This window comes from Panthera onca, chromosome A3, assembly GCF_046562875.1.
Source record: "Panthera onca isolate mPanOnc1 chromosome A3, mPanOnc1 haplotype 2, whole genome shotgun sequence".
NCBI classification, from domain to species: Eukaryota; Metazoa; Chordata; class Mammalia; order Carnivora; family Felidae; genus Panthera; species Panthera onca.
Window position 1 is genome coordinate 77,696,278 of NC_138341.1, and position 26,653 is coordinate 77,722,930.

The 26,653-nt window shown below is 41.7% G+C and overlaps 1 protein-coding gene across 11 annotated transcripts in view; it reads right to left on the bottom strand.

The window, feature by feature from the left end:
• Nucleotides 1-26,653, bottom strand: part of KANSL3 (KAT8 regulatory NSL complex subunit 3) — a 42,285-nt gene that overhangs the window by 10,261 nt on the left and 5,371 nt on the right. For 7 of the 11 annotated variants that reach the window (XM_060607655.3, XM_060607673.3, XM_060607663.3 and 4 more), the window contains 16 exons: nucleotides 17,542-17,632; nucleotides 17,230-17,415; nucleotides 11,412-11,543; nucleotides 11,045-11,161; nucleotides 10,696-10,797; nucleotides 10,521-10,592; nucleotides 9,313-9,387; nucleotides 8,979-9,136; nucleotides 6,658-6,721; nucleotides 6,017-6,217; nucleotides 5,654-5,810; nucleotides 4,032-4,109; nucleotides 2,231-2,422; nucleotides 1,570-1,654; nucleotides 1,009-1,136; nucleotides 25-134 (listed from right to left, as the gene is read on the bottom strand). In XM_060607655.3, coding sequence (XP_060463638.1) covers nucleotides 25-134; nucleotides 1,009-1,136; nucleotides 1,570-1,654; nucleotides 2,231-2,422; nucleotides 4,032-4,109; nucleotides 5,654-5,810; nucleotides 6,017-6,217; nucleotides 6,658-6,721; nucleotides 8,979-9,136; nucleotides 9,313-9,387; nucleotides 10,521-10,592; nucleotides 10,696-10,797; nucleotides 11,045-11,161; nucleotides 11,412-11,543; nucleotides 17,230-17,415; nucleotides 17,542-17,632 — 1,948 coding nt within the window. Of the gene's footprint in view, nucleotides 1-24; nucleotides 135-1,008; nucleotides 1,137-1,569; nucleotides 1,655-2,230; nucleotides 2,423-4,031; nucleotides 4,110-5,653; nucleotides 5,811-6,016; nucleotides 6,218-6,657; nucleotides 6,722-8,978; nucleotides 9,137-9,312; nucleotides 9,388-10,520; nucleotides 10,593-10,695; nucleotides 10,798-11,044; nucleotides 11,162-11,411; nucleotides 11,544-17,229; nucleotides 17,416-17,541; nucleotides 17,633-18,863; nucleotides 18,908-24,063; nucleotides 24,126-26,653 lie in introns of those variants that run through there. The other 4 variants (XM_060607730.3, XM_060607716.3, XM_060607728.3 and 1 more) reach the window with 4 other exon arrangements.

The following is a 26,653-nucleotide window of genomic DNA, read 5'->3' on the forward strand; positions in this document are numbered from 1 at the left end:
ACCCAGCAGAAGGCAGATGTGCACCTGTGGGGCTGGCCCTGGGGAGGGATTTGCTGGGAGGCCAGAGGTCTTGCTGCTGATATCCTGCAAGCTGAAGCTGAGACCTTGAAGGAGGCTGCTGGCTGATGTAGCCCCTAGGAGAGGATATAACAAATGTCAATATAGGCTCAAGCCCTCATACCAAGAGCAGCCACACCCATCCATCTTCAACAACCAACTAAAATACCAATGCTCTTTCCCTGGGACATTTCCAGGGCTCTCAGAAAGATGCCAGGAAGGACTCCCCAGGCATGCACACTGCATGCCCACATGAGGAAAGCTACTATTCTAGACATACTGCCTTGGATTTGCTCTGCATATCCCAACCTGCTCTAAACTACCTGTCCAACATCTTGGACAATTTTAGGAAAACCAGAAAGTTGGAATCCCACTTCAGAAATCTAAATTCCATCCCTTCCAGGGAAGGGGACAGCTTCTTAAGCCAAAAGTATTCCAAATACCTGATTTACACTTCACTACACACAGCCCAGTGGCCACAAAGCAAAGAGGGAGGTCCTCCTGAAGGAGGACACCTGCACAGCCTTGGCCCTGCTGGACTCAGGCAACCAGCCTTCCCATGTAGGGTGGGGTGGTGAAAGTGAGGAGACAAGCAGAGGCACAAAGGTGCCTCATCTTGCTAATGCTAGCACAGCACAACCTCCAATTTTCTGCAATCAGATGTGTTTAAGAACACCACAGTGAACACAATACATACATTTCCCACCAGCTATTTCTCCTCCTTATAGTACAAAAGACCCCACCTGCAGACTGGGCTCTTTACTCACTGTAGATATTAAGACCAAGAACTCTCCCACTTTAAAGCTAATTCTAACTTCACATCAAGCCTCTATGAAAGCCTGCAACCCAGAGGAGAATCCTCCAGATTCAGCTGCTTTCCTAGGACCACCCTCCAGCAGCAGCTGAAAGGAGATTTTGCTGGGAGGCGGGAAATGCTGGGCTACCAGATACCTGGGAGGGAGCTGCCAGCAGAGGTGGCCACTAGGCGGCTCTGGAGTGTATGCAAGGCACTGGGTGCAGTGCTGCTGGAGACTGAGGAGGCTGGGCTGGCTGAGACTCCCCCTTCAGAAGCATTTGACCTGGAGACGAAGACAGGAGCTCCGTTATTCAAAGGTTGGAGGGCAGCAGACCCCAGCAACACAGGGAGGGTTGTAGGGCCCAGCAAGGCTTTCTAGACACTAGAACCTATAGTTTTCTTTGTTCCACTTTCTGAATCTGGTCTCTAATCCTTCTGAAAGTCAGGCCTAAAATAAAGATTTCAAACCTTAAAGCAAGAGCTATGGGAAGCTTTGCAAATTTTCAGTAAAAAAGAATTGAACTGATCCCCTCCCCGCCCCACGGCACCGCCCCCCACCCCCCACCCCCACCAAAAGGGCAAAGATCCCACTGAGAAAAAAGTCACATTCCCAAAACTGACAGAGCCCAGACTATCATCTTTCCAAAGCACTAAATGGACCAGAGAAAAGGTAAAAAGAAAGGTTCAGAGCCAGAAAAGCTAAGAAACAGACTCACTTGGTAGTGGTGAGAAGCCCTGTGAGCTCCTTGGGCCCTGCTGAAGTCTGCCCCAGCGTCATGGTGATGGGCTTCCCTCCTGCAACTGCAAAACAGAAAACCCCAAGGCCACTGGTCAGTCCTGCTTGGCCCCTTTCAGGGTTTCACAGCCCAGGCTAAATCCAAAATACTATGAACAAAGACTGGAAGAAGAAAAATGACGAATAAGTAGAACAGTAGAATAGGGAGAGCTGGAGGTATTTTTTCTTCCATTTTCTAAACTTTTTGTAATATTTTATTATATTTTTTTCCTAAAGATTTTAAGTAATCTCTATACCTTCCATGTGGGGCTCAAACTCAGGACCCTGAGATCAAGAGTTGCATGCTCCTCTGAACCAGCCAGGTGCCGGAATATTTTATCTTTAATTGAAACTGATAGAGAACAAAATATAATGATGCTCCGGATGCTCCCCCTGATCCTCATTCTGCCTTCCTGATTATTCTAGTTCAGATCAGGTCACTGCCCACTTTTGCCTCACATGCTACCTTCTGTCTTCTCTGCTCCAGGCACATCTTACACTGAAGTACAGGCTGAGATGTCCAGCAAGTAGCCACCAAGGCAGCAATGATGTGTGCTCTGAGAGAGCTCGGTTTTTATTTAGACAGGCGAAGAGACACTCACCTTCTGGAGCTCCTCCTTGGGAAGGAGTACAAGGCCCTCCAGCTGTGTCCCCTTGGGAGATAAGGGACACCTTAATCTTCGGTCGCTTGGAGATCTTGCTGCCAGGAAGAGGACTGGAAGGATGGTGGCGCTTCAGCTGGACCCTAAGATCCTCTTTCTCTGCCTCCTCCGTTTGTTCTGATGAAATGGGAACTAAGAGACGGAGCTGAGGTGAGGTCTTCCACAATCCAAAAAAGCCCGAGAGACACTGACAGACAGTAGCAGCAAGGGCATGACTGTGTGTCACATACAAAGTCACACTTCAAAGGCAATTGCCAATGATTCAGTCCCACCTCACTCAGGTCCCATCTGTGGTAGACACCATCTTGTCCTCTCAGGGAATGGCTCCATGCCCAACCCTTACCCTGTTCTGGAGTAGGCTCTGAGGGAGGAAGGGAGCTCTGAGTTGGTAGAAACAAAAAGGAAACAAGAAGACACCCTGATCTTACCTAGCGAAGGCCAACCAAAAAAGAGAGGACTCACTATAGTGAATATAAGCAGTGCTTCCTGGACTCAAACAATGTGATAATTTTCCCCTTTCAAGCCCAACCTCACATCATACAGCTGGGGGACAGTGAACATTCCACAAAGAAGAAGCAGAGAAGCACACTACCCAGTCCTCTCAAAAAAAGAGACTTTCACAAGGCTCTCGGAGTCCTACTCTGTCCTAAGCACCCAAGGTTGAAGATTTGCTTGCCAAATGAAGGCAACAAGAAGGATTATTGCCAGGAATTAAGGGTGGCTTTGAGTGGCTACTAGGCAAGGGAGCATCTCAGCCAAGACAACTTTATAGCTCCTGCCCAAAAGTAACAGGGCAATGGTGGTCCATGTCACAACTAGTCCCCAGGTCATATGCACTAGTACAGAGAAAGGCCAACTGTTCGCACATGAGCTTCCCCCTCCACTGAATCAAACATACTCATCCTGCACATGGCCAAGCCTCCTGGACTCTGAAGTTATCCTTCAGGTTTCCTCAGAGATCCCCTTCTTTTTTTTTAAATTTATTTTTATTTTAAGTAGGCTTCCCACCCAGCGTGGAGCCCAGTGTAGGGCTTAAACTCATGACCCTGAGATCAAGACCTGAGCTGATATCAAGAGTCACACACTTAACCAACTGAGCCACCCAGGCACCTCAGAGATCCCCTTCTTTTTAAAACCAGAAGCCCACTCCAGTCCCTCTTCTTAGCATAGGCAATCAGGGGAAGGGTGGGGAGGAAAGCAGTAGTATATGAGGATGGCGGGCAGGGATGGGACTCCTGGCCTGGGCCACAGAGAGCTACGCCGGACCACAGGGCAATACCAGCTGGAAGGACCACTTAGGGGACAAATGCAGTGACTAAAATCAGAATAGGAAGGAGAGTAAAAGGGAGAAGAGCTACAGGTTTTATGCTTATTGTAAGTGGCTGATGTGCTTGTAGCAGCCAGGATGGAAGCAGGAAACCAGAGACAGGGAGAAAAACACACAAGGAAACTCAGGTTCACAGGCAATGGGCCACAGGCACACATAGGAGAAGCACAGCCAAGAACCACAAGAGACAAAAAAAAGAAAAATCATGAGAGGCCAACAGAAAGTACAGAGAAAAAGCAGACTATGGAGTAAGCAAAAGAAGTCAGCCAAGAAAAGAACTGAAGACAAAAAGGCAGAAAAAGAAAAGTAGGAAACCAGAAACAAATGAGAAACAGAATGGGGAAGCAACTGAGGGAAAAGTGGACAGAAGCAGAGAACAGAGCGTGAAAAGGTGAAAGGAAAAGCAATACTCACCAAAAAGACAGGAGGAGGTGCCGGGAGGAAGAGCTTTCCTCACCAGCATATTTTGTTTCAGAAAAGCAGCAAACTGTGCTGGAATGAATCAGAAAGAATTACAGAATCACAGCCAGCCAGAGAAAAGAGAAAAGGAGAGGGAGTAAGAAAAAGATATGAAAATGTTCTAGAAAATGGTCATCATGGGCCCCTTCCAGAATTACTGCATGGGTTCGAAACCTAACTCCCATGATGATTCCATGGAATCACCCATAACTGAAAATAATAAATGTACCTGCTTCATTTGCCGTTGCCACGATTCAACGAGCAATAGCAAGTCAAGTGCCAAGAAGACAGCATGGCACATAGTCAGGGCTCCATAAAAGTTAGCTATAATCATTCCCTCTTGCCTCTGAGCTCTGTCAAAGTCAGGGCGCTAGGGCTGCTGCTCTGCACCATATTCTGGGTCCTGTTTCGAACCCAGGTCACCAATCACCCTTCAAGAACTCCTTAGATTCTCAACTAATTATCCCCTCCATAAGCAGAGCCAACCACTGGTTCTCTCTTCATCAAAAGCCTATGGAAACACCACCCACCCACCCACCCAGAACTTGGCTCTGGCCACCACTTAAGAAGATCCAGGTCACAGACCATCCACGTGCACACAAGAAGCTTGGCCTTTTTTCCTTTTTTTGTTTTTTTTTTGCCTTCACAGATCCCCTCACACACTTGTGCTCCTTGTTAGCACCACTCTTAAGGGCACCTTCTTAAGATGCCTGGGTTTAAGTCCTTTGGCTCTACTAAAAAGAAACACAGGGGAAGTGAGCAGATCAGCCTGCTGTCATCTCTACATCTCTCTACTGGACAGCCAGCTCTGGTGCTGCCACTTTCCAGGCACGTGAGACCTCAGATGATACATGCTCCTGGATACATACACACACAATGACCAAGGGGCCTTACCTCAGGGCTGCCCAACAGGATCAAAATGGGGGCATGGGGAGAGCCACTGTTTCTTTTCCACCTACCCGCAAAACTCTCCCTTTTCTGTGGCTTTAGTAGCACTCATTGTTCTCCAAATTCTGATCTCAACCATACAAACATTTTCCAGTCTACTCTAAAACCTATCTGCAGAGAGACTGATAAACTTCACTGAAAGTCTCAATATGGGAGGCTGAACCTTCAAGGTGGAAACAAAGAAAGGGCATGATGCCAGTTGAGTTGCCCTGGAATCTGATGAATAAAGCTAATCACCCTGTCCACATGATCTGAAGAGTGTCCTGACTGCAGGAGTGGCTGGGCAGGGCCTAAAACAGAAGAAGTAGCTTCCCCAACTGGGAGTCAGAAAAAATTTTTAGGCAAATACACATGGAGTCAGCTCATAAAGCCTAACTCCCCGGAACACCAATGCAAAGCTATAATTAGTGGAACTATACAACCCCACTAATGCACAGACCTTTTGTGATGTCTTACTCTTGAAAACAATCCTCAGTATTCATTTCAACCTAATTTTGTTTGAACAGAAATGTGGGAAACGGTGCCTCTCACATGCCCCAGAAGTTACAGATGTCAATACTTTCCAAATGCCATATGATGTCACTGCAGAAGATAACCTGAGAGGCTACTAGGCCAGGAGGAGCCAATACCTTGGGCTTGTTTGTGGGTCAGCACAGCTTCTGTCCGCTGCACATGTCTCTTCAGGAGCTGAGAGCTCCCGATTTGACTGGACTTCTGGGCAGAGGTCACTGTGGTCACTTTGGTCTTGGGACTGGAAGTGGGGCTGCTGGACACACTGGAAAGATCCTGAGTAGGGTGAGAAGAGTAAGAGCTGAGCCAATGCTGTTTGGATTTAACCATTAATTATCAAGTCCCCTGGAATTCCCTGGTCAGGAATTCTCCTCAAAGCAACTCTAAGGCCTACAGCACTGGCAAAGTAGACAAGCATCCCTAGGAACCAAATCCACAGTCTTCCTTCCCCAGCAAAAGCACTCCCTCCCTGCCTACATTACCTCTGAGCCTGAGGGTGAGGCAGGAAGCTTGGCAGCTGGTGAGGCAGGCCGACTGCCCCGCTCAGGAACCTCAAAGGCCAGGTCTCTGCGGGCTGCATCCCGAGGCTTCTTCTTCTTCTCAGCATCCTGATCCCGAGGCTCGGAGCCCATGTGCCCTTCGGTGCGAGTGAGCACTCCAGTCAGAAAGTCCACGATCTCATCCTAGTATGAAGAGGGGCCCAGGCCGCTGAGTCCTTCAGTCTAGGGAATAGGAACCTCCCCGACAGGGTTAACTCAATTCAATCAACCCTGCCTTTGGCGTCAGGTGTGCCTTCAGTCCTTCTCCAGGCACACAGAGCCAGGCACAAATCCAAGCCTCAGTCAAAGACCAGCAGGAGCCTATGCCCCAAGGCCTCTGTGGGGTGGTGTTCTGGGATGGTTGTGCTCCCTCACTCCTCCAATAAACTCTTTCTCCCCTGATGCTCTGTATGCATCTTAGACTGTCACTCTCATTTCCCCTTTCCTTTGCTTATGATTTAGTTCTACCAGAGGCCCCAGTGGATACTCCTTCAGAGCCAAAGAGGCTGCTGCCAACAAGATCAAGCCTAAAGGTTATAGAAAGGCAAGCCTAGCTGAGAAAAACACATAAAGCAACTGTGTACCTGAATACATCTGTCCACCATGCTCTGAGTCAGTCCCTCTGATTTCTTCTTTGTTTTGCTTATTCTAAGAGACAGAGACAGAGAGGAGAAAATGGCATCACATGGAAGTGAGAATGGGTTTCTCTTCTGTGTTGGTTCTTTTCTAGGCTCAGGAAGGAGGACTACGTTAGCCCTCACGCAGTTATCATAACCTCTCTGAACCTATTTCCATGTCTGCAAAACGGGGAATCATAACACCTCACTCATGGAATAGTGAGGATTACAAAAATAACACATATAAAAAACAAATAACATATGGAAATTGCCTAGGACTGTATACTACAGAAGTCCTATACCTTTGGCTTCACAGATAAACTCTATCTGACTTCTAAGACCTTATCTAGAAGTCTCCCAACGGAGGCCCAAACCCTGAGATCACTGGTTGCTGTTGAAATGAGATTAGTAGAAGAGGAAAGGTGGTCACAGGTTAGTTCTAAAGGGATAAGAGAAAATGGCCACAGATGGCTGCATTCTCCTCTTTGAAAGCTAGTCTGAAAACCCCTGGTTTCTGACTGGGGGCCTCAGCAAAGAGAAAAACAGAGCCCCCAATGACAGGGTAGAGAACAACATTCTGAGTCTCCAAATTCTGAGACCCCAATTTACTGGCTGTTGGCCTCTAACCTAGGGTAGCACCCTCATCTTACAGATAAGGATCGCTGAGTCCCAAAAGTTAAGCAGTTTACCCAAGCTTCTTAGCAAAGCAGCCAAAACTAAATTAAGGTCTCCCAATCCTCAGGCTGATGCTCATGGCATCATGCAAATATGTCTCATAAGCAGCCTCCTGACACAACTCCATGAAGGTATCCCCACCTCTCATGTTCCCTCCCTGCCACTCAACACACACATGATACCTTTCTACAGATAAGAACGTCTGAATGACCAACAAAGACAATCAATTTACATGAAAACACTACCTCGAGAACCAAAGCATTTGCTTCTAGGCCCAAAAGAAGCTGCCAAATGACAAAGACCAGGACTTCTTCAAAACATCTCTGGGTAAGAAACTGACAAGACAGATGGGGGCAGATACTTGCTTTAAGCTACTAGCTAAAAAACACAAATGAAATTAATCTCGGGGCGCCTGGGTAGCTCAGTCAGTTAAGCATCTGACTTTGGCTCAGGTCATGATCTCGTGGTGAGTTCGAGCCCTATGCTGGCCTCTATGCTAACAGCTCAGAGCCTAGAGCCTATTTTGTATTCTGTGTCTCCCTCTCTCTCTGCCCATCCCCCAACTCATGTTGTCCCTCTCTCTCAAAATTATAAACATTAAAGAAAGTTTTTAAGAAATTAAATCTCTAAAATTGAGCATATAAAAAAAGGAAGCCCAATAAATGACACAATCTCTTTTTCAGTAATTTCATGAAAACACAATTAAAGTCCCTACAGGCAGCCAGTCTTGTAAAGACCAGTGGCCATCTCAATGACCAAAGGTGCCCCTTCCAAACTCTGGCTGTTTTTACTCCAAAATACATAAAACGATGCTTAATACAAATAAAATCTAAGTTCACATACATCCTTAGTAAGGAAAGAAAATATAAAAAAATGCCTACCCCAGTGAAAGCACAGTGACCAAGACTGCCTTCACAAGGTCTCAAAGTATCTCCTTCCCATAGGGTGACTACTAATCACAAAGGGAAATATAGTAACTTTACAGTGGAGAAACCTGGAAGATGCCACCTTAACCACACAATCAAGGTTAACACCATCTATGATAAGACACATCAACATCATGTATCCCCAGAGAAGATGTGCTGAGGGCTTATCACCTCTCGCATTCCTGCCAAAAATGCATATGCTCTACCTAATCACAAAATGTTAAAAACCTACATTGAGGGGCAGCCTACAAAATAACTGGCCACAAGTCTTTAAGATGTCAAGGTCATGAAAGACTAAGGAATAGTATCAAATTCATGGAGACTGAGGAAACAAGGCAACTAAAAACAACATGTGATCCTGGACTGGATACCGCACAGAAAAAGGACATCAGTGAAACAATGGACACTATCAGCACCTACAGATTATAGTGTCATACAATGTTAATTTTCTCATTTTGATAATTATACTTTGGATATGTGAGACATCAACACGTGGAAATCTGAGTTAAGGGTATGTAAGAATTTTTTGTACTATTTTTGCAACTCTTTATAAATCTGAATTAGTTCATGTAAAACAGTTCCCGTTTTCACGGAAGCAGATTTAGTCTATAGTTACATCATCACTTCACAGGCATCTCTCCAACACTGTAACATGGCTCTCTCACAGCTCTGGGAGAACCTACGCACCTGAGATTATCGTCAGCTCCCCCAACTACCACCAAGCTGTTCTCAGCTCGAATCTTCTCCCGGAAATCCTCCATGGCTTCAGGATGACACTGCAAGGAATTCTGCCCAATGACAAAGAGGACTGGAGTCTTCATATCCAAGAGGGGATCATCCACATCCTAAAACATGTATAAATTTTACTATCAGCCAATTAATATTCACTGTGCACTGACCTGGCAAGTCCACTGAGGGGAGTCAGCCTGGCAACTACAGTCACTAACCAGTTTGGGCGAGGTATGCACCCCCTTACCCTTACCAGCCAATGACCCAGCAATCAGCTACACCCCATGCTTACCCCTCTGGGACCATCCACAGTAAGTAAAGGAAACCCAAGGCAGACAACTGCAGTGACGTACTCCATCACTGACACCTGGAAATAATACAAAAGTTTGTCTCAAGGTCAACTTCACTGTAGCTACATCCAGAGCTACCACCCAGAGTCCGGAGGTAGTCCAGACCTACCAGCTAATCCCATCTCCTCCCCACCAGTCCTAATCCTCAAGGGTACCAGCCATAGTGGCAGCAGTAAGAGCACAGGGCACAAGATACACTGTACCACCTGGAGAAGTGAAGCCCTGAGAGGATCCCAGTAGAGGGCTGAACCACAGGATGGGAAGTTCAGTGCTTCCAATCCTACCAATTCTCTATACTAATGTCTTGTTCACTTTTTCCTCCACTAATAGCAAATGCAATCAGGAGAACACAAATATTGCTCTTCTTCCTTACATGAAGAAAATCTCTCCTTTTTGAATTTAATAGTTAGCTCCAGGCACTTGCAGTCGCTGACTAAATTCTGCCATTCCCAGGACCAGGGAGTTTAGGGAGATAGCCCTCTTCTTCTGGTGGCCCTGGATGTCATACTTAACCAGACGACATGAAGCAGCACAGACTTCGCTTATTTGATCCACTTGAAAACTGGGGCTTTGGACAGGTCAGGGACACTTACACAAGCTAATGTACGTAAATAATAAAGAAAAGGTTCCCTGATGTCTTAGAAAGGCATAAAATATGAACACAACATCAAATTCCAAAGCTATTAAAATTTATGCCTGTTACAATTATCATTCTTTTTGGTGGGGTTTTTTTGGTTTTTTTTTAGGTGAGAGAATAGTATTTACATTTGGGGGTGGGGGAAGAATATTTTTTTCAGAAATACATGCTGAAATATATATAAATGAAATGATATTTGGGATTTTCTTCAAAATAATCGGAGGAAAGAGAAAGTGGGCAGGAGTAAGATGAAAAGAGCCTGATCATAAGTTAATCACTGGTAACACTGGGTGAGGGGCTCACAGGGTTTATTTTAGGACTATTCTCCTTTTAAGTTTCTGCTTAAAATTTTCACAATAAAGTTAAAAAATCGTCTTCTACACTTTAAAATGCATTTATGTAGGCAGATCATCTAGCACAGTGCCTGGAACATAAAAAAGAACTCAGTGGTAGCAATCAGCAGTACTAGTATCTATCATAGGACAACCTCCAAATGAGATGGGAATTACTTACGTGACAGGCCACCAATGCTCCTGTATTCCAGCCAATCAAGATAATGGGTTTGTGGGGGAAATGGCTGTGAATCTTTGCAGGAAGAGAAAGCAGACAGTAAGACAGGAGGCTATAGCTGGGTGCAGAACAACCCCAGAACGCTGGGTGTGCCCCAGTGAACTGAGGGCATTCTCACCTCCAGCACTTTGCTTCTCACTGCCCCAATCATATGCTCAAGACACTGCAGAACTCCTACTCCACTACCATTGTTCAGCAGATGGGTGGCTACGGGGATGACCTAAAGGAAAGAAAGTGGCAGCCATACCAGCAGAAGTTAGTTTCAAATCTTCTCTCAATTCTGCCTAACCTACCCTAAATCTCTTCAACCTTGGATAAGCACCATTCAAATTAAAAACCAAAAGAGAGTGGAGGGTATGCTCAACATTTAAGTCCATCCATTTTGATCCCCTCCTGCATTCTGTCTGCTTAGTCCTCCAAGCCTCTATGTCCACCCAGGAGACAGTTCCGCTTGTTCCCACACATACCTTGCCTAAGCAGGATAGCTGAGATTGCCAGAAGCGGTGGCGGCGTGAGGTGGGGAACACGGAGCTAGAAGGCCCAGAGGACGCAATGAGAATGAGAGGAGAGCCAGGGAGTTTGCTCTAAGAAGAAAGAACCCCAACAGAGAACCAGTGAGGAAGAGGTGCTGCTCCACAAAATCCCAAGTATCCCAATACCTTTCTTATCCCAACCAATGCTAATTTCCTTATGAAACTATGCTAAGCAGTATACACAACCAGTTATTAATGGGAAAAGTTAAACAAGTTATTTATTACCCTCTTGCTAAGATTCTGAGACTGGATTCTAAACACTTCATGGGCCAAAGTTAAGTTTTGAGCTGCTCTAACTTACAGGTTTGTTATGAGAAAGCACCCCCACAGCAGGATCCCAGGGCCTCTTCAACAGGAGGGACAAGGCCTCAGCTCCTGCAGCCCCAGTCTTCGTGTTAGATGACACAAGCATCCGGTCAATCAAAGTAGGGATCTAAAAGCAAAAGCAAAGATGCTTCCAGTGTGAAGCAAGAGACCTGTCTACCACAGTAATAGGGTGGGAGCACAGAACCCCATTATGAGCCACAGACAGACTTCAACTAAGCCTCTCAAACTTTACTCAGGGGCAAAAGTACAAATAAGTGGATAGTTGAAAAGTATGTCTCCCATCACTGAAGGTAAACGGATACACTCCTCTGGAAAGGACCCCAGTGATATGCATCAAGAGACTTAAATTCATTCCTATCCCTTTCCCAAAGGATTCTACTTCTGAGAACCTCTCCCAACAAAATATATCAAAACCACAAACACACACATATAGGGTTCACGGGGGGGGGGGGGGGGGGGGGGATGCAAAAGATAAATTCTCTCTCAATAATAATCAAAAAGATGAAACAACCTAAATATATCTATAAGAGTGGTTAAGCAAATTATCCATATAACTAGATATTAAGGGTTAATTTAAGGTATTTAAAAGAATTTGTAGTAACACAGGAACACAACTTTACTAAAATATTAAAAATAAAATAGAGAAAAAGTGCTGTTAGAAAATATGACAAAATATTAATAGTGATCTTTATGGAGTTATGGACAGCTCTTCCCTTTTTAGATTGCTGTATTTTCTAAATTTCTTCAATGAACATATTGATTTTATAATTTTTTTTTTTTAAATCTGCATTTTCATCTAGAATACTGCCTTCAAACTTTGGCATATTAAGGAAATCTGTTATTGTGTTCAAAATAATATAACTTATGTATTGTGTATATTGTGATTTATACTATATCCTATTTTTCACTATTCACCAGAAATGTGACCTCACAGATGTGTAAAATATAAGTTTCAGACATTCTAATGCTTACACTGAGAAGAAATATCTCTGGGAATTTCACATTACCCACAAAAGGTCAAAGTGACCTAGGGAAAAGGAAAAATTTTTTAATGTTAAAGGTAGTCTTTAGAAAAACAAAAAGGTTTTGAGAAACTGGACAATGAAAAGTACAATGGTGATGTGGGTTATAAAAGGTCAATCCACAGCTAACACCATACCCAATAGTGAAAAGCTAAGAGATTTCTTCTAAGATCAGGAACAATATAAGAATGCCCACTCTTACTACTTTTATTCAACGCAGTATTACTATTAGTCCTAGCTAGAGCAATTAGACAAGAAAAATAAAAGGCATCCAAATTAGAAACGAAGAAGTAAAACTGTCACTATTTGTAGATGACATATTATATACAGAAAACCCTAACAACTCCACCAAAAAGCTGTTAGAACTAATAAACAAATTCATGGCACAAAAACAGACACTCAGATCAATGGAACAGAACAGAGAACCCAGAAATGGACACACAAACGTATGGTCAACTAATCTTTGACAAAGCAGGAAAGAATATCCAATGGAATAAAGCAGCAAGTGCTTCTGGGAAAACTGGACAGCGACATGCAGAATGAACCTGGACCACTTTCTCAACCATACACAAAAATAAACTCAAAATGGATGAAAGACCTAAATGTAAGGCAGGAAGCCATCAGAATCCTCAAGGAGAAAGCAAGCAAAAACCTCTTTGACCTTCTTACTTCTTACTTCAACACATCTCCAGAGGCAAAGGAAACAAAAGCAAAAATGAACTATTGGGACCTCATCAAAATAAAAAGCTTCTGCACAGTGAAGGAAACAATCAGCAAAACTAAAAGGCAATTGACAGAATGGGAGAAGATATTTGCAAACAACATCTCAGATAAAGGGCTGGTATCCAAAATCTATAAAGAACTTATCAAATTCAACACCCAAAAAACAATCCAGTGAAGAAACGGGCAAAAGACATGAATAGACTTCTCCAAAGAAGACATCTAGATGGCCAACCGACACATGAAAAAATATTCAACATCACTCATCATCAGGGAAATACAAATCAAAACCACAATGAGATACCACCTCACACCTGTCAGAATGGCTAACATTAACAACTCAGGTAACAACAGATGTTGGCAAGGATGTGGAGTGAGAGGATCTCTTTTGCACTGCTGGTGGGAATGCAAACTGGTGCAGCCACCCTGGGAAACAGTCTGGAGGCTTCTGAAAGAATTAAAAATAGAACTACCCTATGACCCAGCAATTGCACTACTAGGTATTTATCCAAGGGATACAGGTATGCTGTTTCAAAGGGACGTAGACACCCCAATGTTTATAGCAGCACTATCAACAAAGCCAAAGTATGGGAAGAGCCCAAATGTCCATCAATAGACGAATGGATAAAGAAGATGTGTGTGTGTGTGTGTGTGTGTGTGTGTGTGTGTGTGTGTGTACACACACACACATATACATATATATAGTGGAGTCTTACTCAGCAATCAAAAAGAATAAAATCTTGCCATTTGCAAGTCAGTTAAGTGTCATCCACTATGTGGATGGAACTAAAGGGTATCATGCTAAGGGAAATCAGAGAAAGACAAATGTCATATGACTTCATTCATATGAGGACTTTAAGACACAGAACAGATGAACACAAGGGAAGGGAAGCAAAAATAATATAAAAACAGGGAGGGGGACGAAACATAAGAGACTCTTAAATATGGAGAACAAACAGGGTTACTGGAGGGATTGTGGGAGGGAGGATGGGCTAAATGGGTAAGGGGCATTAAGGAATCTACCTCTGAAATCATTGTTGCACTATATGCTAACTTGGATGTAAATTTAAAAAATTTAATTTAATTAAAAGAAAAGAACTAATAAACAAATTCAGTAAAGTTTCAGGATACAAAATTGATATACAAACATCTGTCACATTTCTATACACTAATAACTAACTAGCAGAAAGAGAAATTTAAAAGACAATCCTGCTTACAACTGTATCAAAAAGAATAAAATACCTAGGAAGGAATAAATTTAACCAGGGAAGTGAAAGACATGTGCACTGAAAAATGTAAGACGTTAATGAAAGAAACTGAAAAAGACACAAACAGATATTTTTGCTCACAGATTGGAAGAATGTCGTTAAAATATCCAAAATATCCAAAATACCCAAAGCAATCTGCAGATTCAATGCAATACCTATTAAATTCCAACAGGACTTTTCACAGAAATAGCACAACCCTAAAATTTGTATGGAACCACAAAAAAAAAAAAAAAAAACCCACCAAATATCCAAAGCAATCATGAGAAAGAACAAAAGCTAGACACATCATGCTCCCTGATTTCAAACTATATTATCAGGCAATGGCAATCAAAACAGTATGATTGAGGCATAAAAACAGACACATGGATCAATGAAACAGAATAGACAACCCAGAAATAAACCTATGCTTATATAATCAATTACTCTATGACAAAGGCAAGAATACAATGGGGCAAATACAGTCTCTTCAACAAATTATGTTGAGAAAACCAGACAGCTACATGCAAAAGAATGAAACTGGACCACTTTCTTATACCATACACAAAAATAAATTTAAAATGGATTAAAGATCTAAATGTGAGATCTGAAACCACAAAACTCCTAGAAGAAATCACAGGGGCGCCTGAGTGGCTCAGTCAGTTAAGTGTCTGACTTCAGCTCAGGTCATGACCTCACAGTTCGTGGGTTCAAGCTCAGCATCGGGCTCTGTGCTGACAGCTCAGAGCCTGGAGCCTGCTTCAGATTCTGTGTCTCCCTCTCTCTTTGCCCCTCCCCTATTCTCTCTCTCTCTCTCAAAAACAAACAAACATTACAGGAAGGAAGGAAGGAAGGAAGGAAGGAAGGAAGGAAGGAAGGGAGAAACTATAGGCAGTAATCTCTTGGACACTGACCTTAACAACATAATTATGGATATGTTCCCTCAGGCAAGAAAAACAAAAGCAAAAATAAACTATTGGGATTACACCAAAATAAAAAGGTTTTGCACAGCAAAAGAAACCATCAACAAAATGAAAAGGCAACCTCCTAAATGGGAGAAGATATTTGCAAATGATAGATCTGATAAGGAGTTAGTATCTAAAATACATAAAGAACTTATGCAACTCAACACCAAAAAATAAATAACCCAATTAAAAAATGGGCAGAGGACCTGAATACTTTACCAAAGAAGGCATGCACGTGGCCAATAAACACATGAAAAGATGCTCAACATCATTAACCATGAGGGAAATGCAAATTAAAACCAAAAGCACTCACCACCTTATACCAGGTAGAATGGCTAATATCAAAATGACAAAAAATAACAAGTGTTGGCAAGGATGTGGTGATAAGGGAACCCTTGTGTGCACTATTGGTGGGAATGTAAATTGGTGCAACCACTGGGGAAAACAATATGGAGGTTCCTCAAAAAATTAAAAATAGAATTACCATATGAACCAGAAATTCACTGCTGGGTATTTATCCAAAGAAAATGAAAACACTGGAGTGCCTGGTTAGCTCAGTCAGTTAAGAGTCCAACTCTTGATTTCAGCTCAGGTCATGATCTCATAGTCGTGGGATCAAGCCCCATGTTGGGCTCGGCACTGAGCATGGAGCCTACTTGGGATTCTCTCTCCCCCCCCCCCCCCCACTCTCCTGCTTCTCCCCTGCTCACACACTCTCTCTCTCAAAACAAATAAACATTAAAAAAAGAAAAAAAAAGAAAAAGAAAACACTAATTTGAAAAGATATAATAAGCACCTCTATGTTCACCACAGCATTATTTGTAATAACTAAGGTATGCAAGCAACCAAGTACCCACCAACAGATGAATGGATAAAGATGATGTGGTATATATATAATGGAATATACTCAGCCATGAAAAAGAATGAGATTCTGCCATCTGTGACAACATGGATGGACCTGAAGGATATTATGCTAAGTGAAGTAAGTCAGAGAAAGACGAACACCAAGTGATTCCACTTATATGTGGAATCTAAAAAACAAATGAACAAGCTACAAAACAGACTCATAAATACAGAGAACTGGTGGTTGCCAGAGGAAAGACAGTTGGGGGACAGGCGAAATAGGTGAAGGGGATTAAGAGATACAACTTCCAATTATAAAATAAATTATGTCACAGAGACGAAAAGTACAGCATAGGAAATTTAGTCAATAACACTATAATAACATTCTATGGTGACAGATGGTGACTACACTTACTGTGGGGAACACTTGAGTAATGTACAGAATTATCAAGAAACTATGCTGCACACCTGAAACTATATCCCAATTATGCTTCAATAATAAAAATAAAAAATAAATTTTAAAAAATTTTAGACAGAACCTGATAGTCTAAGAAGAATCTGAGAATAGAGGAACCACTGCTGAGAGCGCAGCCTAGAATGGACAATGCTCTGGAAAACTCCCCACTCTGCAATCCTGTACTCCAAACAGCTAAGTCGGCTTCTTGCCTCCTTCTCAACACGCCTCCCTGTTAAGTCCTTTGTCTCCTCTGTGGTAATTCTTTTCTCATCTGACCTCAGAGGTGACTCAAACCACCAGCTGCAGACAGGACTAGAGAGGCTAAAGTACATTTTGGTTTTCAAGCCCTACGCTCCATCCTGGAGACAGCAGAACTGAAGACATTTACACCAGACAAAACGTGAAATGATAACACGTCTCCTATTTAGCTTCAGTCATGTCCTCCAGGCTGACCAGGCAGTGACCTTGCCCAACCCCACTTCCTGAACCCACAGCAGAGACTGCTACCCCAGGATAGGACAGATGCCAATCACAGCCTTACCTTCCCTTTCAGTGTCTGCAAAGCATCCAGGTAGGCAGCCAGCATGGGCAGACTCAAGGTCTCCACCAGGGTGGTATGCAGCCACTGGATCAGCTTGGTGTCCCAGCTCACGCTTGCGAGAGCCTGCCGCACTCTCCTCGCACACTTGTCCACAGCAACACGGCGTAGTACTGGCTCATTGCAAGCCTGGATGATGTAAGTGAAGTGATAACACATGAAGGGCCACCTTATTAACAACTGGAGTAGGTAGGGGGATCGTCAAGGTAGTCAGCCAGTAAGGCTAAACAAGGCAGAGCCCTTCTAGAGTCTTACCCCTTCATTGGCCAAGCGGGCAAGCCGGTCAGACTGCAGGGCTTTGAGGATCTTGTTAAAGAGCTTGTTCTGGGCCATTGTCCAACCAGTCCTATAAGAGAAACTCTGAGGAATTAAAGTCAAACTCCGGAGACACTCCTCATGCAAGTACACTGTACAAAGATTACGCCACTTTTTTTTTTTTTTTTTTTGGTCTCCACTGTGAAACAATAGAACTCAAAGCAGCTTTAATCTAAGACCACTGAGCTAAAGCACAAGACCTAGATTCTGGTCCCAATCCTGCCCATAAGTCACCTTAGTTTACATTTATATTAATATATATACTATAAGTCAAAACCAGTTATGAGTGAAATTTTTTCAGGGCTAGCAAAGCTAATTATCTAGAGGCTAAAATAATCCACTAATAAAAGCATGGCACCATTGCACAAATATATTTGAATTTCAAGAGTTTCAAGAATTTAATATTTCACAAAAAAAGACAGCATGAACAAGCATTTTAGTGTACTAAAACCTCAGACTAAGATAAGAGGCCTATTTTAATTAGCTTTAGGGGGGGTCTAGGTGGCTTAGTCGGTAGAGCGTGTGACTTTCAATCTCGGGGTTGTGAGTTTGAGCCCCACGGCGGGTGTAGAGATTACTTTAAAAAACATAAATAAATAAATTAAATAAATAAATAAATAAATAATAAATTAGCTTTCTTTTTTAAAGTAGTCTTCACACCCAGTGTGGACCCCAACACAAGGCTTGAATTCACAATCCTGAGATCAAGACCTGAGCTGAGATCAAGAACTGGATGCTTAGCTAACTGAGCCACCCAGGCACCCCAAAAATAATGCTTTAGGAATATAACAGATGACGCTTTTCTCCCACTCCCTAATATTCCACCCCATACTACCTCTCTCCCTTTTCTGTGTATATTTTTAATATTTTTCTGTATACTACACAATTAGCAAATTAACTTTTGAATGGTCTGTTCCATGTGAGTTAGTACTGAACCATACTCACATGCCACTGGCATACACACTTCTACTTTGATTAGGGAAGGCTTTGTGTATTGTCCTCCAACTTAGCTGTAAACTCCCTGCAATTAGAAACTAGTCCTCCTGCTCTTGTTCCCACCTCATCACACCTCATTACAAGGGGCTTTTAAAGCCTCCTTCAGCCCATTCCTGGCAATCTTAATGACTCTGATACTCCCAACTCTGGTCAGTAATCTTCGTAAAGAGATTAAGAGAAAGTAATAGATGCCCAATCAATATTTATTAACTCCCACTGCCTTAAAAAAAACCACACACACACACAAAAACTGGTGATGAAGTTACCTTTAAAAAAACAATTTAAGTGGATGCCAGACCCAAATGAGAACCTGGAATGAGATCATAGCAGCATTTCAATCAGTAGGGTTAAAGTAAGTAGCGCTGAGATGACCACTAGCCAATAGGAAGAAGAAAATCTGGACACCTATGTATCACTATACCAAAATAAATTCTAGGTAGAAAAGTTAAATATTAAAAAATATAAAGTTACAAAAGGAATAGGAAAAAAGTGGCAAATATATATTTACCCAGAATGAGCGAGACATTTCTAAGTATGACCTAAGACCTAAACAGAAGCCATAAAAGAAAGATAAATTTTAAAGATATAAAGATTAATAAAAATTTCAAACTTCTGTAAAGGAAAACACTAAACTATCATAAACAAAGTCAAAACGCAATGGAAAAAGTACTTGCCATTTCATTAAAATAGAAAAGCTTCCAGAAAATTAGTGAGGAAGTGACAAAACACTCGAAACGAAAACAATGGGCAAAGAAAATGAAAAAGGCAGTTCACACAAAAAAAGTAAACTCCCTTCAAAATCAAACATGCAAATTAAAGTCATAAAACATTATTTTTCACCTATCAAATGGGTGAAGTTACAAAGTTATCAGGTTATTAAACATTAAAGTTATTAAAAGTTATTGAAGATTAAATAAATATGAAGTTATTATTTAGTGACTTAAAAGTTATTAAGAAGTTTACTAATACTCTGTGTTCTGAAAATGTAAGAAAATAGGTCTCTCCATAGTTTGTTGATGGAAATATAAATTAGTACAACCTTTTGGAAAGTCAGTTTGGAAAATCAATTACGGGGGAAAAAGAAAATCAATCAAAAAACCTAAGTCAGATCATGTCACTCTGCTCAAAGGCCTTTAGTGGCCCCATTTCAATCAGTTGAAAACAACCACCTCCTTACAGTCTAGACCCAACAGTCTCTCCAACCTCATCATCCCTGACTGCCCCTGACCTACTGGGCTTCACCACATGCCCCAACCCACTCTCCACACACCCTATAAGCTTCTACATCACAGACTGGGCCCTTGTCATCCATCCCTTCTACCTGAAACAATGGCTCCTTCTCTTTCAGGTTGTTGCTCAAACATCACCTTCTAATGAGCCTTCCCCTGACTCAACCTTATTTAAAACTACCAACACCCAGATTTCCTATTCCCCTTTCCAGCCAGCTCCCCACCTACCTCATGCTCCATTTTACTTCTTTGTTTAGTCTGTCTCCCTCTGCTTGAATGTAAATGCCAAGATGGCAGGGATTTTTATCGGTTTTAAGTGTTACATCCCCAGCATGTAAAAGTGTCTGACACATAAGAGCCACTTAAACATTTGCTGAATAAATGGACGAACTGTATGCACATTCATTACATACCAAGCCTTGTAAACAGCTGAGTACAGATTCCAACCCTCACACTCCCTACCACACTAAGCACATGGGTACTGAGCAGGAGAGGAATGCCAAAACAGGACTCAGGTTCAACTGTCAACTGAGCCCTTCCTGATACCAGGATGGGCAAACTGAAGGAGGCTGCTTGAAACTTCAACAATCTCAATTTTTCTTACTCTATAACAGACTAGTATCCCTTCCATCATACACCACCACCAAGATACCCTATTTTATACAGGTCATCTAAGAATACTAGTAACATGGCCCAGTAAATATGCAGATTCAGGGCAAACTGCCCTTTGTTATTCACTTTTTACAACTATCCTATACTGTCCTTAGAGTAAATACCCTCTAGAAAGGGAGAAAATAACGGTCCTCAGTAAAATAAAAAATAAAATCTCCACCTTGGTGGAGGTTTTACAACTCACTAGTTACACACAGTCCAGGAGAACACTAACTAGGAGCCAGGACTCTAATCAGCTCTGTAATAAAGAGCTTGCTGTGTGTCTTCAGTATCCTTGTCTGTAAAATAGGTGTGGAAAGCACGACCTCTGAGGACCTCCTTCCAGCAACCAAAAACTCAGGTAGCTATGATAACTGACGAAGCAGAAGTTTTAAGAGAGTAGCTGAAGTCCATGATCAAGAATTCAGAAGCACCCTCTATCTTAAGTAGCTATCCTTGCTACAGCTAAATCCCTTAACCTCTGAAGCTTCCCACCCTTCTGTAACCTGGGGTACTAAAAGCAGTCTCAGGTTTTGTGGAATTGTCCTTTTTCTTATTTTCCCCTCGTTCTCTTGGCTTAATTCCTGCTACTTCATCAGAATCCAGTCCGTTTTTGTGGTGGTTTGATTATTTCAGAGACTTTTGACTTGGGAGGTGGGGAGAAGCTTCAACTCAATGTCGGGACTCAGGATACCTTGGGATCAGGAAGACCTGTGATTGTTTCATAATCTCATTTTCCTGCACATTATTTAAATGCACAACACATTCCTATGAGTAGTATCTTTCTCCTGGGTAGTGATTCTCAGGTGGACTTAGAAATACATGGATGTATTTCCACCATGCTGTCAGCACAGAGCACCCGGGGCTTGATTTCATGAACCATGAGATCATGACCTGAGCTGAAATCAAGAGTCAGATGCTCAACCAACTGAGACGCGCAGGCGCCCAACACACCTCTTTGTTTTTAATGGCTGGTTCTACCTTATTGGTGGGCATTTAGGTTGTGCCTTTTATTGCTATTATACACAGTTGCAGTGACCACCCTTTCTTTCCCCACCAATACACACATACACACATCTGTCTACATCTTTATATGGGCATGCAAGTATCTCTGTAGAATGCAAGTATTTCTTGAAGTGGAAACAAAAGATCAAAAGCTAGCTGTGTTAAACATTTCAAATTTCCAGTTCTGGAAACTTCAAATTTGAAGTTCTGTGAAAATAATATGTTTAAAGAAACTGCAACACTTCAAAAGTAGTATTACACTGTAGCCTCACCCCCGGTAATAATGCTCACTTTTAATCAAACAGGTTAAGCAATGAATACAATTTTCTTCATGTTCAATAATCTCTTGTGTTTTCCCAAAGTCTATCAATCATGTTGCATACTTTAATTCCAAGGACAGAGAATAAGACATAATTTATTTACAAGGCACCAACAGCTTTGCAAAATTATCCTGCTCTTTATTATATAACAGGATGTTTTCTCTATTTGTTTTTTTTACTCTATATTTATTCTAAAACCCAAAATGATGAGAGCAAGGAAAATGATGTGAACAAAATGGGGGCTAGAAAGCTACTTAGAAATTACTACCATACACCAACGACAGCTGAAATTAAATTGAAAAACCACAAGGTTGAGAGTCTAAATCCCAGAAAAAGTTCTTAGGATTGTTGCTGGATATATAACAAAGTGATTCCAAGAACTGAAACGTGTTCTCTATATTTTGTTAGCTTCGTGGGAGGCTGGAAAATTAAGTGGGCAGGAAAAAAAAAAATGATCTAACCCAAGATTAAGATAAAGAGCATGCAAAAGATATAATTAAGGAAAATTTTAAAAACAGGAGACAGAATTTTAAATACAAGTCTAAACAGTCAAATAGCTGATGGGAACTGCGGTGAGTCAATGTGCTCCCCCCACCTAAACCAATTCAATTTTCATGAGTGCAAAAGTGCCTTTTCTTCATTTCTTAGATGAGATCAGATAATCTCATGTTCCCCAAGCTTTGATAGAACCTGAATGATGTCTGACCTCTGGCTCATCTTATCCAAAGCAGCCAAAGTCACATTGGTCCCAGAAAAGCCAGATACTTTCAAAGGCAATCTATTCTCTGTTTTAAAGGAGACTAACTCAATATTAAAATGTCTAAAGGATTTTCTTTTTAACCAAAAGTCAAACGAGGAGAGACAAAGAACATCAGAGAGACTGAATAGGCCACACTTATTTTTTTCAGATTATAAAAATTCTTTGTTTAGACACTAGGAGAAAGGCAAAAAGGAAGAGGGAGGGAGTGGGAGAGGGAAAAACAACTCAAGGACCTTAGACTCAAAATATCAAACATCCAATTAAGGTTAATACACAGATAGATACACACAATATTGAGAAATATAATTAGAGCAAATTTTAAACGGGGAACAATTTTCCTTTGGGTGAATTCAGAAGTTCTGAATTCTAAGATAAGACAACCTGCTTGAGGACACTAGATTCTTTTACTGAAATGTTGGAAATGTCCTAAAATTCATTTGAGCAATGCTGAGAAATATCATGTGTCAGAAGTATTTTGTTAAATGTCTTCCAAAAGCTGTGCATCTAATTAAACTTGGCATTTGACAAAACATCTGGGAGAAAAAAAAAAAAAAAAGCCAGTCCAACTTCCTCAGGACAACATTGCTATACCAGCAAATGTAAACCATTTTCAAAGGTTCTCCACGTCACATGACTTTGACATGCAGATATAAGAACACGATCTAACCAGAGGTTAGCAAACTTTGTTATAACGGACTTTGTTATTTCAGAGTTTGTGGGCCATTTGGTCTGGGTCACCACTTTGCAACTCTGTGGGTATAGTGCAAAAGCAGCTATGAACAATAACTAAATACCGTGCATGACTGTGTTCCAATGGAACTATATTTATGGACACAGAAATCTGAATTTCACGTGTCTTTTGACTTTTTTTCAACCACTTAAAAATGGAAAAAACATTCTTAGCTCATGGGCCATAGAAAAACAGGCAATAGGTCAAATTTGGTACAAGGGCCACAGTATGCCAACCCCTGATCTAGACAATTAAATCAGGCAGAGAGGGATATTTAAACTGTTTCACAAAATATCAGGCATTACTAGAGAAAGAGTTAGTTGGGGGTGGGAGGTGGCCCTAATTATCTATACAGAGAAAGCTATCTAAAGGTAGTTTCTACCAAAATAATTCAAAAGGGGGAAAAGGGGCACTAACAATAAAAATTAATATTCTGACTCTACTGATAGATCAATAAGCTCTGAGGAAAAACTGATTTCTAGAGTGCTGTCCTATAGCCCATGAGTTCTTGATGTGGGAAATGGTAATTTTACATGATTTTATACAGGAAGAAAAGAAGCAGCAATTTAACAATCAAGTCAAGGGAAAGAATGGAAACAAGATGATTATAATCAGAGCAGAGGGAACTAACTGCAAGCTCTACACAGGCTACACATCCAGAATTCAGGGGTGAGGGTGGGGAGGTACAAGGTCATAAAATGGTGACCTCTGAAATTGAAGCCAGTAAGTATCATCAAATAATGAAATTAGCTATGTGCAAAAGTGACCTACCTGAAGAGATGGTTTGTAAGCCTGTTGCTAATGAGAAGACGCCTCCAAAATCTCATCAGACACTAAAAAACAAATAATCTGAGATAAACTGAGCGCTAATTAATCATTTCAATCTGTGGCAATGTCATAACAGAAGGATGGAGATCCACATGGAGAAAGACAAGCCAAAGATAAGACTCGGTCAATGTTTCTCTGCAGGACTGGGCAGGTGAAGATGTACCCTGGCCTACTTTGTGGGCCCATCTTGCTTTGAGGAAAGATGGGTGCTAGCTGCCTTGTTGAAGGAGGGTGCTTCCAGAGCAAAATGTCCACTCACCACCCATTTCTGGAACAGAACAGCTTCCCAGACTCCAACTGAGAATCGATGCTCTGGCCAGGCCACCCCCGTATCTCATCTGCCTTGCAAGTTATTTCTCTTCTTATAAATTAAGAAACTGATATTCACATGCATTAAGTCTCTAATGACTTTGGTTAAGTTTGAAGAGTCCCCCAAAACTTCTTGATCACGACCATGGTGAATAGATAAAAAAAACTTCATGCATTTTTCCCATGCAGTTTCAGAAATTGCAAACTGAGGACAAGGCAGCCAGTAACACCACAAAAGGATGGTGTGAGGCCACCCTGTTCAGCCACCACTAACTGGTGTCTCTTTGACAGATGTGCCCTTAAAGAAAGGGTACACAGCCAAAAACACTGAACTCTGGAGTCAGATGGCTTGCTTTGAATAAATCTCTGCTCCACCACTTCCTAAACTAAGGTTTCTTAAACTCCCTGAGCTCAGTTTCTTCATCTTATAAAAGAGAGATGGAGAAGGGATATATCTCAGAGCATTATTGTGAGGATTAAAAGAAGTAATGCATATGAAGCGCTTGGCACAATGCCTGGCACCTAGGAAGCACTCAGCAAATGGTAGTTCTTTTTTGTTACTACCATTGTCACTATTTTTTTAATTACTATTAACTGTAACAATGGTGATAAGCCATTTTGCTGAATTCACTGACTCTGGTTAATATTCCAGTCATTGATCTTCAATTACAGCAGAAGTGTCCCTGTTTAGGTAAAGCTCTGGAGAGCATTTCTCCTTCTTAAGGCACAACATTAATTCCAATTCAAGACCCCAAACAACTTTTTCACAACCTCTTCACCCAGGTGCAGAACGGCTCCTCTTACAATAGCTACTACTTTGCTTACACAAGTATACCTGTTCAATCTCATTCCCTGTTTCTGACCAGATTCGTAAATCATGCCAATTGCCTCAAACCTTTGTACCCTTCTTCCTATCTAACTACCTCTTCCTCTTTACTATAAAACAAGAGATCTCCATCATTATGGCAAGTTTACTACCTATCAACTATTGATGTAAAGATTTTAACATTCCCTTACACATAGTAGATAAATAGAGATAGAGCCATCAGGGAAATGCAAATTAAAAACACAATGAGATGTCACTTCACATCCACTAGAATAATAATAAAAACAAAAAAGGCAGACAGCACTAGTACTGGCCAACATGTGAAAAAACTGGAACTCTCACACACTGCTGGTGGGAATGTAATATGGTGTAGCCCCTTTAGAAAATGGTCTGAGGAGGGGTGCCTGGGTGGCTCAGTCGGTTGAGCGTCCGACTTCAGCTCAGGTCATGATCTTGCAGTCTGTGAGTTTGAGCCCCGCGTCAGGCTCTGTGCTGACAGCTCAGAGCCTGGAGCCTGCTTCGGATTCTGTGTCTCCCTCTCTCTGTCCCTCCCCCGCTCGCATTCTGTGTGTGTGTGTGTGTGTGTGTGTGTGTGTGTGTGTGTGTGTGTGTCTCAAAAATAAACATTTTTAAAAATTTTTTAAAAAGAGGAGCCAAGATGGCAGAACAGCACGGAAGTTTTTTTTGTGTCTCGTGTCCATGAAATAGCCAGATCAACACTAAACCATCCTGCACACCTAGAAAACTGATTTGAGGATTAAAAACAATTTTTTAAAAGAAAATGATCTGAAATTCCTCAAAAGTTAAAAAGAGTTACCATATATGACCCAGCAATTCCACTCCTAGGTATATATGCAAGAGAACTGAAAACATATGTCCACAAAAAAATAAGTACATGAATGTTCATAGCAACATTATTCAAAATAGTCAAAAAATGTTAGCAACCCAAATATCCATCAGTGACGAATGGATAAACAAAATGTGGTATATCCACACAATGGAATTTCAGCAATAAAAGGGAATGAAGTATTAACTGGTGCTACAACATGAATGAATCTTGAAAATATTATGCTAAGTGACAGACACAAAAGGCCACATACTGTATGGTTCCATTTATATGAAACACCCAGAGTAGGCAAATTTAGAGAGACAGAAAGTAGACTGGAGGTTGTCAGGGCTTGAAGGGGTTGGGAAGAAATGGAAGTGACTGTTAATGGGTATAGTTTCTTTTGTGGATGACAAAAATGTTCACCAAATTGTGGTGGTGCATAAAGTAAAAACCACTGTTTGTACACATTAAATAGGTAATTTGTATGGTACATAAATTTTATCTTCATAACGCTATCATGCAGTAAGTAAAAAATAAACAAATGCTATTTGTTTAGCATTTGTTCAGGA